Raw genomic sequence first — 13,835 nt, forward strand, 5'->3', positions numbered from 1 at the left:
ACTAACATTCTTTTCCAGATGCTCCCTATCCTAGTACCTTGCAGAACACTTGCATACCTCCAAACTCTGTGTGGTAGATTCATCTGGAATGATACAAACCCAAGAATTCAAAGGAATATGCTTTCCCATGCCATCTCTTCTGGCAGCCTTGGCCTCCCCTTAATTCATAGATACTATGATGCCACTATAAGTCATATTATATTGTGGCACTCCAAGCCCCAAACAAAATGATGGGACGACCTGGAGAACGAATTAGTTGGCAAAAACCAACTCTCATTTCTCCTTTAGATTCCACACACATAGGCATTTAACTTCTCCATTAGTCCCTTTCCAATTGTAATACCACCAATAGGATGCTCCACCTGCCAGAATACCCTTTTCCCTTGATGCCCATCTGGTTCGATCTCCTCTCTCCTCCGGGACAAAATATGTCTATGTCCTCTCTTTGTTGTACAGCAGACGTCACATCTTTGAATTACATAACTGGGGAATTTGTGTTTGCTACCTTTATGGACCTTGGAGAAAAGCACCCTATTACACAAGACACATTTTATCAATATCTTCAAATTTGAAACTCTGGCCCTGATTCAGAGCTGGACGCTCTGACACAGCTCGCTCTGAATCAGGGCCGTCCCTCTTATTGTTTCGAGCGGCCCCCTGGCCGCTCACATAGCTGTGGGTGACCACCCACAGCTATAGTGAGCAGCCAAAATGATGGTCGCGATGGTCAAGACCATCGCGACCATCGGGCTTGCGACGAGACCCTTGCGGTAGGGTCTCGCTTCCGCAAGCCCTGAAGTGCTTTTGGCTCTATCAAAGCCAAAAGCACTCCTACTGACATCACTAGTGATGTCAGTGGGGCCGGCCCCAGACAGTAGGCGTTCCCATGGGAACGCCTCTGTCTGGGCAGCCACGCCCCCGGCAAGCCCATCAAAGGGGGCGTGCTGTCAATCACCATCGACAGCACGCCCCCTTTGGTGCGAGACCCATAACGACGGCATGCGCACTTAGGCAACATCAACACGCTTGCGAGCGCTCAGCGCTCACGAGTGGGTCTGAATCATGCTCTCTGTCCATACTTCCTCCCTCACTCACCCTCCTTGACGGCCTTTTCTCCATAGAGCGATATTATATGTACCATCCTGCTGACAGAAGCTCTATATTTTACTTGTATCATTCTATTTACATAGTATCCCCACCTCTGTCGGTGCATGAATTAGCTTGGGAATCTGACCTGGGTTTACCCCTGAGACCTAATTCCTGGGACATTACTAGGGAAACCACTCCCAACTGCTCCATTAGTATGTTGATTAAAGAAAACTCTTACAAGATGTACACTAGATGGTAGCTTTTGCGAGCGGCCAGGTGATGGTCGTGACCATGGGGCTTGCGACGAGACCCTTATGGTAGGGTGTCGTCCGTCGCAAGCCCCAGAGAGCTTCCTGCTCTAACAGTACAGGAAGCTCTCCACTGACATCACTGGTGATGTCAGTGGTGCCTCCCACAAACGGCAGGCGTTCCTTCAGGAAACGCCTCCGTTTGTGTAGCCACCCCCCCCCTTCCTGCCTACAAAACAGGGAGAGCTGTCGATCAACATCGATAGCCGCCCCTTTTGTAGTGAGTCCTGGAGCGAGAGAATTTCTCTCTCGCTCCTGGACTTGCACATGCGCGCGGCGCGTGCACAGTACACAACCATCGACCCGCTTGCGAGCGGGTCTGAATCAGGCCCTTAGTACCAGAACGACTACAACAACTGTACCCTAATGCTTCCAATATATGTTGTAGACATTTCGGTCACATAGGCATCTTCCTCCACACTTAGTGGACATGCCTGAAACTATCCCCCCTATCCGGGCCCTATGGGTGACAGTTACGTCTATTATTTCCACACTTTTTGACCTACCAACTGTATTGTCACCAGTTAACATACTCCTATGCCCCTAAGGCAATAACTTTGTAAACAGGCAAACAAATTGCTCTTTCATATCACTTGTGCTGTGAATTACCAAATAGCATGCAGTTGGAAACAACCTGCTATATAAACATACAAGGAGATAGTGAACCACATTTAGTTCATTTCCAGAATGGAGTACATCACCAACCTCCAAAACAACACTGTGGCAAACACCACACCATTTGGGACCCATGGTATTCTAAGTAGAGAATCACCCCTCCAGGTACCGTGTAGTAGGATGGTTCCTGTCTAGACCTGTGCTGGCGGTGGTCCACTGGCCCGCTCGATTCTCTGACCACTACAATCTCTTCTGTTCTTCACCATTTTTTTTGCAAATAAGTCGTGTATCTGAAAATTAGATGACTAGTCTCTATTGTGTGTGAGAATTTAAGATGAAATAAAATGCTATACCTTGTGACATTGCAATATCTTGTATTACAGGAGTTGCTAGCTGTAATAGGAGAGCAGAGGAACACTGAAAACAGCTGCAAGGTGTGTGAATGCTTTGGTCCATATATTATGGTCTACAAATAACTATTGCCCATATAGAACTATCCAAGATTTTCTGTTAGCTCCAGGTGGTGGATTTCCCACTAGGCATGTGTCTCGGATGGCAAATTATGGTGCAGGAGATTGTGGGGGGGGGGTGAAGTCTGGGCAGACTTGGCTGTCTGGAGACATACGGATTGGAACCCAACATAAGGGTGCTGAGCTGGAAATGACTACAGCGGCACTTATCATACCACTTAGCTCTTCCTGCTTCGCCTCTTATTAAGATGATACATGAAGCAATAACCCTGACATATTTTAATATCTTGGTCGCTGAAGTGGAGAGAGAAAATGTACGAGTTCTCGCAAATATTACAAGATCTCATGTGCAGCCGGAGCCCCACAGAAGCTGCTGCAGGTTAGCACACATACTGGCAGACCACAAAAGTGTGCTTATTGTTGTTTTTCAGGACATCCGAATGGTTTTCCGTCACCATACAATAGTATGACAACGGCGAAATTATTAGACGTTTGCAGATATCGTGGATAAAAGTAATTTTCTATACATTAACTGCTTTCATACATACCGAAGTTCGATGAGGTGTCAAATAGCGCTGGTTATAGCGCATTTGACACTTACCACCTCTTTCTCCCTATTTAATTATCTGTTATATATCTCTAGTGATTCTTTTGATACCCAAAAGTATTGTTGCCTACCAAAAGAAAAAGAAAATTGCTGTGCTGTAAATTTGTTTCGATTGTGGTCTGTCCTAACTTGTACTAATTTTCCTATTGGTACTGTTGCCACTTATGTTTGTATCAAAATACAGACTTTTGGCTATAGAGGGTAACAAAATAATTTCCAAAATAGGCGCCTCAAAATAAAACTGGTACGACGAAATTTTAAATGTTGTGCACATACAGTAGACTGACCCCATTGAATACATTGATTTTGTCTAATAATTACCTACAAATATTGGCATGACTTGGATCTACTGGTGCCATGTACAGAATTTTCACGAGCTTGAGCAAGATATAAATAAATTGTGTGTGTGTGTATGTGTATATATATATATATATATATATATATATATATATATAATTTCATCATCATCACTACTTTTAGAGTGTGATTTCAAGTTTAACAAGTTTGATGGATTCACATTAATCTTATGAATATCATATCTTTAGCATGCTGGAAGTATGTTCTTATTTTCTTCTTCAGGGTCCATAGGGGAATCCACAGGGATACCATGGGGGGGGGGGGGGGTGTTTGGATTGATCCAGACATCAAACAGTTAAGCTTTAGTTCCCAGGATGCATATGTCCTCCACAGGCAGATAGTTTTTCATTTAGTGCTGGACAGTATCAGTCGCACCTTTGATAACAGGGGGACTGCTTTAGTCCCAAACTTTTAATTTTATGAGTTATTTTTTTTTACTACAGAGCAAGCAGCGCTAGGCATCCTAGTGGACACCTGTGTTACTGCTCCATCTACCTCTGCCGGTGCCGCAACACCGGTAACTGGTCCAGTGTTTTCAGTGGGCACCAGTAGGGCTTGGCAAGCGGTGCCACTGGGGACCCAGAACTGCAGCCGGGCAGCTTAGACATGTAAGTGGCAGTCCTTACCTCTGGCGGTGGAGACCCATTGCTGCAGTGGGGCAACCGGTTCGTCTGCTCCCCCACCGGGGCAAGTTAGACTGGCGCTGGGGACTGTGGCAGAAGCCATTTTTTTATGAGAACAGCACACCCGGGGGTTAATGCAGCACAGGGGAGGTAGGCTCTCCCTCGGCAGCCCCTCCCCCTGCCCAGACGGCGATCCCACATTAAGACCTTTCCCGCTTCTGGGCTGCTCCTCCTCCTACCCTCCTCCCTATATGAGATGCTCCGTAACCATTATTCAGTGCTCTGCTGAAGTTGCTGGTCTCAGGAGGTTTGGGTCCAGTCTCCCTGTTTACCTCTCCCCAGGGGCCAGGTTATACAGCACTAAAATCCTACCAACCTACGTGCTTGTGTAGTTGATTCAGAACCCATTCTAATTATAATTATATGCATTGTATGTGACTTGTGCTAGCTCTGCTGTGGTGATACTTTCTGACTGTCAGTTATTCCAATCACTGCTGTTTTTCCTTAACCCTCAACTACCAGGTGTGTAGGGGTTCAATAGTACTTCACATATTCTTGTACTTGTGAAGGCTGTCACTTTGCATTGTTAGCTTTATACTTATTGTGTGTTATTTACTGTCTAATGTCTTCTGTAGATAAGGATAAACAGGAGACTGAGGCTCCTGGGCTGATTACATGCAAATCATGTCTTGCGAGCTTGTCCCTTCAGGATTCTATACAGGATGGTTTGTGTACTAATTGTTGTAAATTTACTCACCGGTCCACATTACCAGACCTGGTATATGAGCCACCCTGGGTGTCCTCCTTATCCCAGGTTAGGATGCGGCTATTGAATCATTTGTCTACTCCCATGGGGTACCCACAGCTGTTGCAATCTACAATGTCTGTACCCCCTATGCAGTCTCCTTGGATGGATGTTTATGCCCATCAGAATATGGCTCAAACGTCTGCCACCTCTCAGGAAAAGTTACAGGCGGGCAGACCATTAGCCACCAAAACACATAGGCAGACTGTATTATCCTCTCAGTCCACCCAGCTTTTGGATTCTGACGCATCATCTGAGGAGGCAGATGATGCACAAGGTTCTCTCTCCGAGGCACACTCTGATGAGGAGCACCATCAATCAACAGTGGATGTACCTGCTTTAGTGAGGGTGGTTAAATCAATCTTGAATATAGAGGATGATAAACCAGTCCCTAAAACTAAAACCCCGTTGTTTAAACATGAAAAGGTGGTTAAGGCTGAATTCCTTCAATCAGAACAGCTCACTGAGCTCATGGGAGAAGCTTGGGGTACTCCTGGCAAGCGATTCCACGTACCAAGGAGACTAGTGTCTTTTTACCCTCTGCCTATTAAGGAGTGTACTAAGTGGAAAGTCCCTCCCACTGTTGATTCGCATGTGGCAGGCTTAGTTAGAAACTCTACACTACCATCACTATCTACATCCTCCCTCTCAAGGAAACCACGGATAGAAATCTAGAAATTTGTCTAAAATTAGTCCACTCACTTTCTGGTGATATTTCTAGGCCAGCTATGGCTGCAGCCTGGGTGCTAAGGCCATCGAAAGATGTTCAGGGGCACTGGAAGAAAGCCTGCCATCAGACGCTACCAGGGAACAACTGGCCTATATCTCTCATATTCAGGAAGCGGCCTCTTATTTGGGAGAAGCTGCATTGGATACTGGACTCCTTGCCTCTCAATCTGCGGCTTTGATAGTTGCACGCCGGGTCCTTTTGGCTACGGTCCTGGAAGGCTGACCTGGAATCCAAGAAGGCACTCGAATTCTTAACCTTCTCTGGAGGCAGGCTGTTTGGCGAATAATTGGACAAGATTGTGACTACCAAGGCAGTCTCTAAATCTGCGCCTCTGCCATCAGCAACTGCCTATAAGACTAGGCTGTCCTCTTATTGGTCCTTTTGCCCCCAGGGTAAGGCAAGTACAGTCTTTTCGCAGGCAGTCTAAGACCACCAAGCCGTGCGTCAAGCAGCCTTGGTTGGACAGACGTCCAGCTTCTAAGCCTGATGACACACCTTCCACCTGATGGGGCGGGCCTCCTCCTGGGGGATCCCTGGGTCGGAGGCCGACTTCTCAAAATGCCGACTCTTGACGTCAAACGACAACAGACGCCTGGGTCCGAGAAGTGGTCTCTCAGGGGTATGTCCTCACTTTCTTGAGGTGTCCTCCCCAGTAATTTTTTTGTAAAAGTCCCCCAACAGACTCCATCAAGGCCTTGGCCCTCCAGGAAGGCCATTCACTCCCTGTTGCATTCAGGGGTGATAATACTGGTTCCTTCGGCACAGAGAGGAATAGGATTTTATTCCACTATCTTTTTTTTTTTTTTTTAAATAGTTTATTTTTAATTAGATTATATAAGACATACATAATATAAGCCTTCAGGTAAAAAATGTGAGTCAAATAGACAACCGAAGAGTATATTGATCTTAGAAAATCGTATATAATATAACAAGATATTGTAAACAATTATACGAAATTAGTTGCAAGAACAAAGGTAGGAGAAGAAAAAAGAGTCTATAGAAAACAACTGTATAATAAAAGGAGAGAGAGAGAGAAGTGAATAGAAAGAAGCGATTGATCAGAACAGGAGGGCCGAAAGACCACCCAGCAAATGGGAGCTATGTGAGGGATTTTGATAATTGTACCAAGGATTCCAGATCTGTACGAAATTAGAGGATCTATTATTAAGATACACAGTGATCTTCTCCATACTCCCAAAGGGCCAGATTTTATCGGTACCTAGGCGGAGAGGAGGAGCTTCTAAACGTTCCCAATATAACGCATCGAGGCATCTGGCTGCATTTAATATTTGAACCACTAACTTACTGGAAATTCTCTAACGTTGCAATTGGCAAGCCCAAGAGAAAAGACCAAGGGTCTTTGAATTACCTTACCTAACAAATCTGCGATCATATCCCAGTAACGCGCTATTTTGGGGCAAGTCCACCAGATATGAATAAAAGAACCTAGAGCACCACAACCTCTCCAGCACCAAGGGGAAACAGAAGGAAACATTTTATGTAATCTAGTAGGGACCAGGTACCATCTGTAAAAGACCTTGTAGGCATTCTCCTTCACCAGGGACAAAATAGATGTCTTTGAGACTGTGATATAGATATCAGACCAAGTCTGCTCATCTGGTGGTGGACCTAGGTCTCTTTCCCACTGTAATTCAAATGATGGGGAAGAAGATTGCTCACATGAGAAGAGGAGAGAATAAATGATGGATATAATGCTCTGAGTTAGGGGACTACGATAACACAGAAGTTCAAGTGTAGACAGAGAGCAAAGTGGTATAGGGCTAGTCAAGGAAGATACAAAATGTCTCAATTGAAAGCATAAAAAAAGGGTTCACATCAGGGAAATTAAATTTAGTCATAATATACGGTAACAGCATACATACATCATTCTACAAAATATCTATAATAAAGAGGAGATTCCTATTAACCCAGGGGTGAGCACGGGCCAAGGATTGACCTGGTGGAAAGGCAGGGTTGTCCCCATATTGGGGTAAGGGAAGAGGGAGATGAGAGTAGTTTAAAGCGACGGGTACAGTAATCCTAAATCTGACATGTAAAATTAAGGACAGGATGTAAACCAATATAAGGAAGTCTAGATTTGGAGGGCAATAGTAGTTGGGAGGCCAGTAAGGTAGCATGACTCAGATCTGTCTCCAATTGGATCCACTGCAGAGTGTTTGTGGGGGCGAACCATGCAACAGTTTGACTGAGAGGCATAGTAATATACATGGACATCTGGGAAACCCCTCCCTCCCGCCTCCACATGTCTCTGTAAAGTTGAAAATCATGTTCTAGGTGCTCTGTTCCTCCACACAAAGCAGAGAACCAAGTGTGTAATTGAGCTAAAGTTAACTCTGGAACTTAACCGGTAGAGTTTGAAACAAGTATAAGAGACGTGGAAGTATATTCATTTTGAGGACCACTATATGACCCAACCAGGAAATGATAAGAGATTGCCACCTGTGCAGATCTGCTTTGATGGCCGCTAACAGAGGTATAAAATTCTCTTTAGAAAGAGTGCTATAGTGGTTTGTAATGAAGACGCCCAGGTAACGAATCTTAGTAGGCCGCCATGAGAATTTGTAGTTGGTTAGTAAAAGTGATAAGCAGGCCTTATCAATATGGAGTGGTAAAGCTTCAGTTTTGGACCAATTGATTTTATAGCCCAACAGACGGCCATATGCAGTGAGAATTTGGAATAAATTTGGTAGAGAAGTATGGGGTGAAGAAAGGGAGAGCAGAAGGTCATCAGCAAACAACGAAATCTTGTACTCTGACCCACCTACAACAATCCCCCTAATTATCTGTTGAAGCGAACAAAGGGGTTCGATGGTTAAGGCAAAAACCAGGGGCGACAAAGGGCACCCCTGTCTAGTGCCATTTGTAATCTCCAAAGTCCATTTACAGAAACCTTGGCCGATGGGCCCGAGTACAAAGCCTGAATCCCAGTGAGGAAGTCGCCTCCAAGCCCGAAATGTCGCAAGGTTTCAAACATAAAGGGCCAGCTAATCCTATCAAATGCTTTCTCTGCGTCCAGAGAAAGAATAAGAGCAAGAAGTGTGCAGGAAGTTTATCGAATGCGTAAGGCTAATTATGCGTCTTGTGTTATCCCGTGCCTGTCTACCGGGGATGAATCCCACCTGGTCATTAAGTATAAGTTGTTGCAACACAGTATTCAATTGTAGGGCCAGAATTTTAGCATATATTTCCACTCTCTTTTTGATTCAGAAGCCGAATGGGTCTCATCGGTCTATTCTGAATCTCAGATCCCTCAACAGGTTTATCAGAGTGCCCAAGTTCCGTATGGAAACTTTACGATCAATTGTCCTGGCAAATGAGCCTGGGAATTTCATGGTTTCTCTGGACATTCAGGATGCATACCTGCATGTACCTATTACTCCAACCCACAAGCGGTTCCTACGATTTGCTGTTCTGTTTTTACTCTGGTCTTTACCAAACTAATGGCGGTTATGGCAGCACACCTCAGATGCCAGGGAGTCAGAATTTTGCCATACCTAGATAACCTCTTAATCTTGGCAGAGTCACCGTTTGTGTTACAATGCCATCTCCAGCTGACCGTGGACTGTCTGCAAACACACGGCTGGATCATCAATTGGAAAAAGTCCTCCCTATCTCTGACACAGCACATGATACATCTGGGGGCACTCCTGGATTCCCAAATATAGAGGATCTTTCTGCCAGCAGACAAGATTTTGACACTACACTTGATTGTGCACAGCTTGCTCCACAATCCGAGGGTATCCATTCACTCAGCAAGTCCATGGTGTCCACCTTCGATATGGTGGAATACGCCCAGTTCCACTCCAGGCCTCTGCAGCAACTGATTCTCTCCCAATAGAATGGACAGTATCATCTGATCTGGTCCCAGACGATCTTCCTCTCTCCGGAGGTTCGGCTTTCCTTCTCATGGTGGCTACAGATGTCCCATCTGGACAAGGTTTGCCTGTCCTGGATTCCAGATTGGGACTTTCTCACGACAGATGCCAGCCTTCGCGGATGGGGCGCGGTAGTTGGTCATCATTCCTTTCAGGGACGGTGGACAATTCAGGAAAGTTGCCTGCCCATAAACATTCTGGAGCTTCAAGCAGTATACAGAGCACTCACTCAGGCTCAGTATCTCCTCCATGGCAGGCCGGTCCAGATCCAGTCCGACAACGCAACTGTGGTAGTGTACCTCAACCATCAGCGAGGCACACGAAGTTGGTAAGCCATGTGGGAAGTGGCAAACATTTTGGTCTGGGCTGAAGGTCATCTGCCAGCAATCTCAGCAGTATTCATTCCAGGAGTCCTCAGCTGGGAAGCGGACTTCCTAAGCCGTCAGGACCTACACGCCGGGGAATAGGCTCTCCACCCGGAGGTCTTTCAACTCCTGGTGGACAAATGGGGCCTCAAGTCGCAACCACAAGGTTCGGGTCCAGGACCAGAGACCCCTCAGCTGTCTTCGTGGATGCTCTGGCAGTGAGGTGGATGTCCCTCCTCCCGAGGGTACTTCGAATGTTCAAGCAAGAAGGTGGCACAGTGATACTAACAGCCCCAGCCTGGTCTAGACAACATTGGTTCACCAACCTATGGAGTCTCTCTATAGACACTCCCTTTCCACTTCCTCTACAGCAGGACCTGTTGATGCAGGGCCCTTGCCAGCACCCAGACCTACCTCGTCTGTCTTTGACGGCGTGCCTCTTGAGTCTTCCCTCTGAATGGCCAAAGGTTTATCTCACTCTCTGGTCCAGACGATGCTCAGGGCACATAAGCCTGCCTCTTCCCACATCTATTACAGAGTTTTGCACTCTTACTTTCAACGGTGCTCCTCCAGAGGCTATGATCCTACAATTTTTAGGGTCTCCGCGTGCTTGCCTTTCTTCAGGCTGTGTTAGACCTTGGTCTCCATCCGGCCTCCCTTAGAGTTCAGGGTTCTGCTCTGTCAATGTGGTTTCAGCAAATGATTGCTCCCCTGCCTGATGTTAGAACATTCTTTCAGGGGGTTCTCCATCTTCAACCTCCTTTTGTCCCTCCGGTAGCACTGTGGGATTTGCCCTTTGGTTCTCAGGGCTCTACAGGCTCCTCCATTTGAACCTCTGGACTCTGTAGACCTCAAGTAGCTGACAGCGAAGACTCTTTCTCCTCGCTATTTTCTCTGCCTGCAGGGTATCTGATTTGGCAGCGCTCTCCTGTCGCTTCCCATTCTTGATCTTTCACCCGGACAGAGCTGTTCTCCTTACTAGGGCTGGGTACCTCCCTAAAGTGGTATCCCGGTTCCATTTGAATGAAGAGATTGTGGTTCCGGCCTCCCAGTCCTTGGATCTTTTTGCAGGTGAAGCTTCCATGGATGTGGTTCGTGCTCTTTGGATCTACATGGATAGTACAAATTCCTTGAGGAAATCCAATTATTTTTGTGTTGTATGGCCTTCACAAGTGAAGTTGGCCAGCTAACAAACAGACTCTGGCTCAATGGCTCCACATGACAATCTCTCAGGCCTACACGGAAGCTAATCTTCCTGTTCCAAACAGGGTTACAGCACATTCTACTCGGTCAGTAGGAAGCTTGTGGGCAGTTCGACGTGGCACTTCTGCTGAGCAATTGTGCAAGGTAGCCACGAGGTCTTCCATCCACACCTTTCTCATGTTTTACGCTTTTGATTCCTTTGCCTCTCAGGATGCATCATTTGGGCATCGGATTCTCCTTACTGCTCAGGTGCGTCCCCATCAGGGAAACTGCTCTGGGACATCACCATGGTATCCCTGTGGATCCTCCTATGGACCCTGGAGAAGAAATTAAGAGTTATGGTAGACTTACCTTTGTTAACTCTATTTCTTCGAAGTCCGTAGAATCCACAGGGCGCCCACCCTGACACAACTGGCCTCAATAGGTATTTTTCTCTCTTGATCACTGATTCCTTCATCTTCTAGGAGAGTGTTTCATGAAAGTAATGTTCTTTCTTCTCCCCTTTTCCTGCTCCTGCCTTGGGCTTGTTTACAAAACTGTCTGCCTGTGGCTGGGGGCGGGGTATGTGTAGAGGAGGACCAATGCATCCTGGGAGCTTAAGCTTAACTGTTTGGTGCCTGGATCACTCCAACCACATGGAGTGACTCAGACTTTGCCCGGACTGCCTGTTCCTCATCAGGAGCCGGACGCTGCACTGTGATGTTGGTGTGCAGCCCTCAGCTCCCTGTCACAGAGGAGGAGCTGGCATTTTGATGACACCCGGTGCGGTCCGCACACCCTAGTTATGCCACTGCATGAGTGTGTTCCATGGATACATCTACAAAAGGTGACTACTTTGAGTCAAAAATTTAGATTAGATTTTGTTAAGCAAAATTATTCTGTGATTTTGTTTATTTTTTTTATTTTTGGGGGTGATGCAAAACTTTTGACTGTGATCCACCCCTTTAAGCATTGGGGAACACAAGTGCAAGTGACAATCTAAATTCCATGTTATTTTGGCACAGTAATACTGGTGGGAATTGTACAGCTGAGTGATGGACATATGTACAGGCCCCTTTGTCTTAGTAGCATGCTGATATTTTTATTTAATTTATTTTTTTGGCTTGTTTTTTTGAGGCACATTGCTTGCCTTTGAAGAATATGTAATACTGCCTTTCTGAACATGTCCTAAAGCAAGCCTGGCCAACCTGTGGCTCTCCAGATGTTTATGAAACTACAAGTCCCCCAGCATGCCCTTACACAGGTTTGTTATTAGGGGATGGTAAAACAGTTGCTGGGCATGCTGGGACATGTAGTTTCACAACAGCTGGAGAGCCACAGGTTGGCCTGGCCTGTCCTAGAGGTATGTGCTATTGTGTTTTTGATTTGTTCGCTGCACCTGACAAAACTATTTTGAACTGACTTTTCTTGTAGTTAGAGATCACATTCTCTAGCAAATCCTGACCTCCATTTCAGCTAAAGTAAACAGTTTTCTGGTTTCTATCCAACATTGCTCTATAATTTAGCTTGGTATAGCACCTTGAACTGTAATATTATTTATGTACCACTCATTGTTGTTATTCTTAAACTGTCTACAACTGATTATCTTACAATAAAACATTTCAGATGCACTTCCGTGTAGCACTGTGGGAAGTGTAACACCACACCAGTACCAGACGTATGCTGGAGGTAAAACCTCCCTGTTTTGTTCTGTGTAAAATGCTGATAATCTCATATAAAACCACTTTGAAAATGAACTACCAATAATGGTAAGATAACTGAAAATGTACATACTACTGCAGTACAATGCATTAAGATTTAGCTTCTGATAGCTAAGTAATAATAACACTTTTTCCACTAAAGTGAATGGGACAGCACAGTGGCACAATGATTATTACCATTCAAATTTTAATTATCCACAGCCTTTTGGATTACCCTATATGATTGTGAAAGGAAACTGTTAATCCTACTTGGATGTTGTTTTGAAGCATATTGATACATACTGTATATATTATCGATTTATTATCGTAAAATTAATTTTATTATGTTTGGACCCATGCAATATTGTATAACTATTTTTTATTAGATAGCTTTTAATAAATTATGTATTCTTTTGAATTGCACCTGGGAATTATATTTACTAAACAGACTGGTATAGTGCAGTTCATGTGATGTTTTTCTTTGCCGTTTCATGACTATAAACCAGAATTTCTTTTTTTGAGCAGCTGCTTAAAGAGTCTTAAGCAATTATTATTATTTAAGTTAGTGTTAATCAGCGCCAATTGGTTTTATTTTGTGTTGGCGCAATGATTAGCTTGTTCCTCACAGCACTAAGGTCTTGGGTTCGGTTCACACCAAGGCCCTATCTGTATGGAGTTTGTGTTAGCAGATATGCTATATAGGAGCAGCAGAAAGTATAATCAATCAGGAACTCTTTATGTATAAACTGGATCAAACACATTCTGCTTTCAATATGGAGGAACACCTTCTACATCAGAGTCTGATTGAAAACACCCCCAGCTACCATCCTTTTTTATCTAATTTTATCAGCAGCTGAACTCTGATGACATCCGCATGTACAATAAACAGAGTTGAGAACAGTGGTTGCATTATCAAAATTACACGTCTAACACCCCCAGTCAATGACTGCTGCTGAAACCAGCTTGGTTTTGCCAGGGCCGAAACTAGGATTTTCGTCACCCAAGGCAACATAGAGGATGAAAAGGATGTGTGGCTTCATGACACAGTAATACCTCTTGCAGCACATTTTGTCACACATTAATGCCCC

At 45.1% G+C, this 13,835-nt stretch overlaps 1 protein-coding gene across 5 annotated transcripts in view; it reads left to right on the forward strand.

Moving 5' to 3' along the window:
- Window positions 1–13,835, forward strand: part of LOC148537665 (uncharacterized) — a 259,972-nt gene that overhangs the window by 161,430 nt on the left and 84,707 nt on the right. For all 5 annotated transcript variants that reach the window (XM_088460467.1, XM_088460468.1, XM_088460466.1 and 2 more), the window contains one exon: window positions 2,396–2,446. In XM_088460467.1, coding sequence (XP_088316593.1) covers window positions 2,396–2,446 — 51 coding nt within the window. The remainder of the gene's footprint in view (window positions 1–2,395; window positions 2,447–13,835) is intronic.

This window comes from Taudactylus pleione, unplaced genomic scaffold (genome assembly GCF_031769625.1).
Source record: "Taudactylus pleione unplaced genomic scaffold, aTauple2 ptg000046l, whole genome shotgun sequence".
NCBI lineage: Eukaryota > Metazoa > Chordata > Amphibia > Anura > Myobatrachidae > Taudactylus > Taudactylus pleione.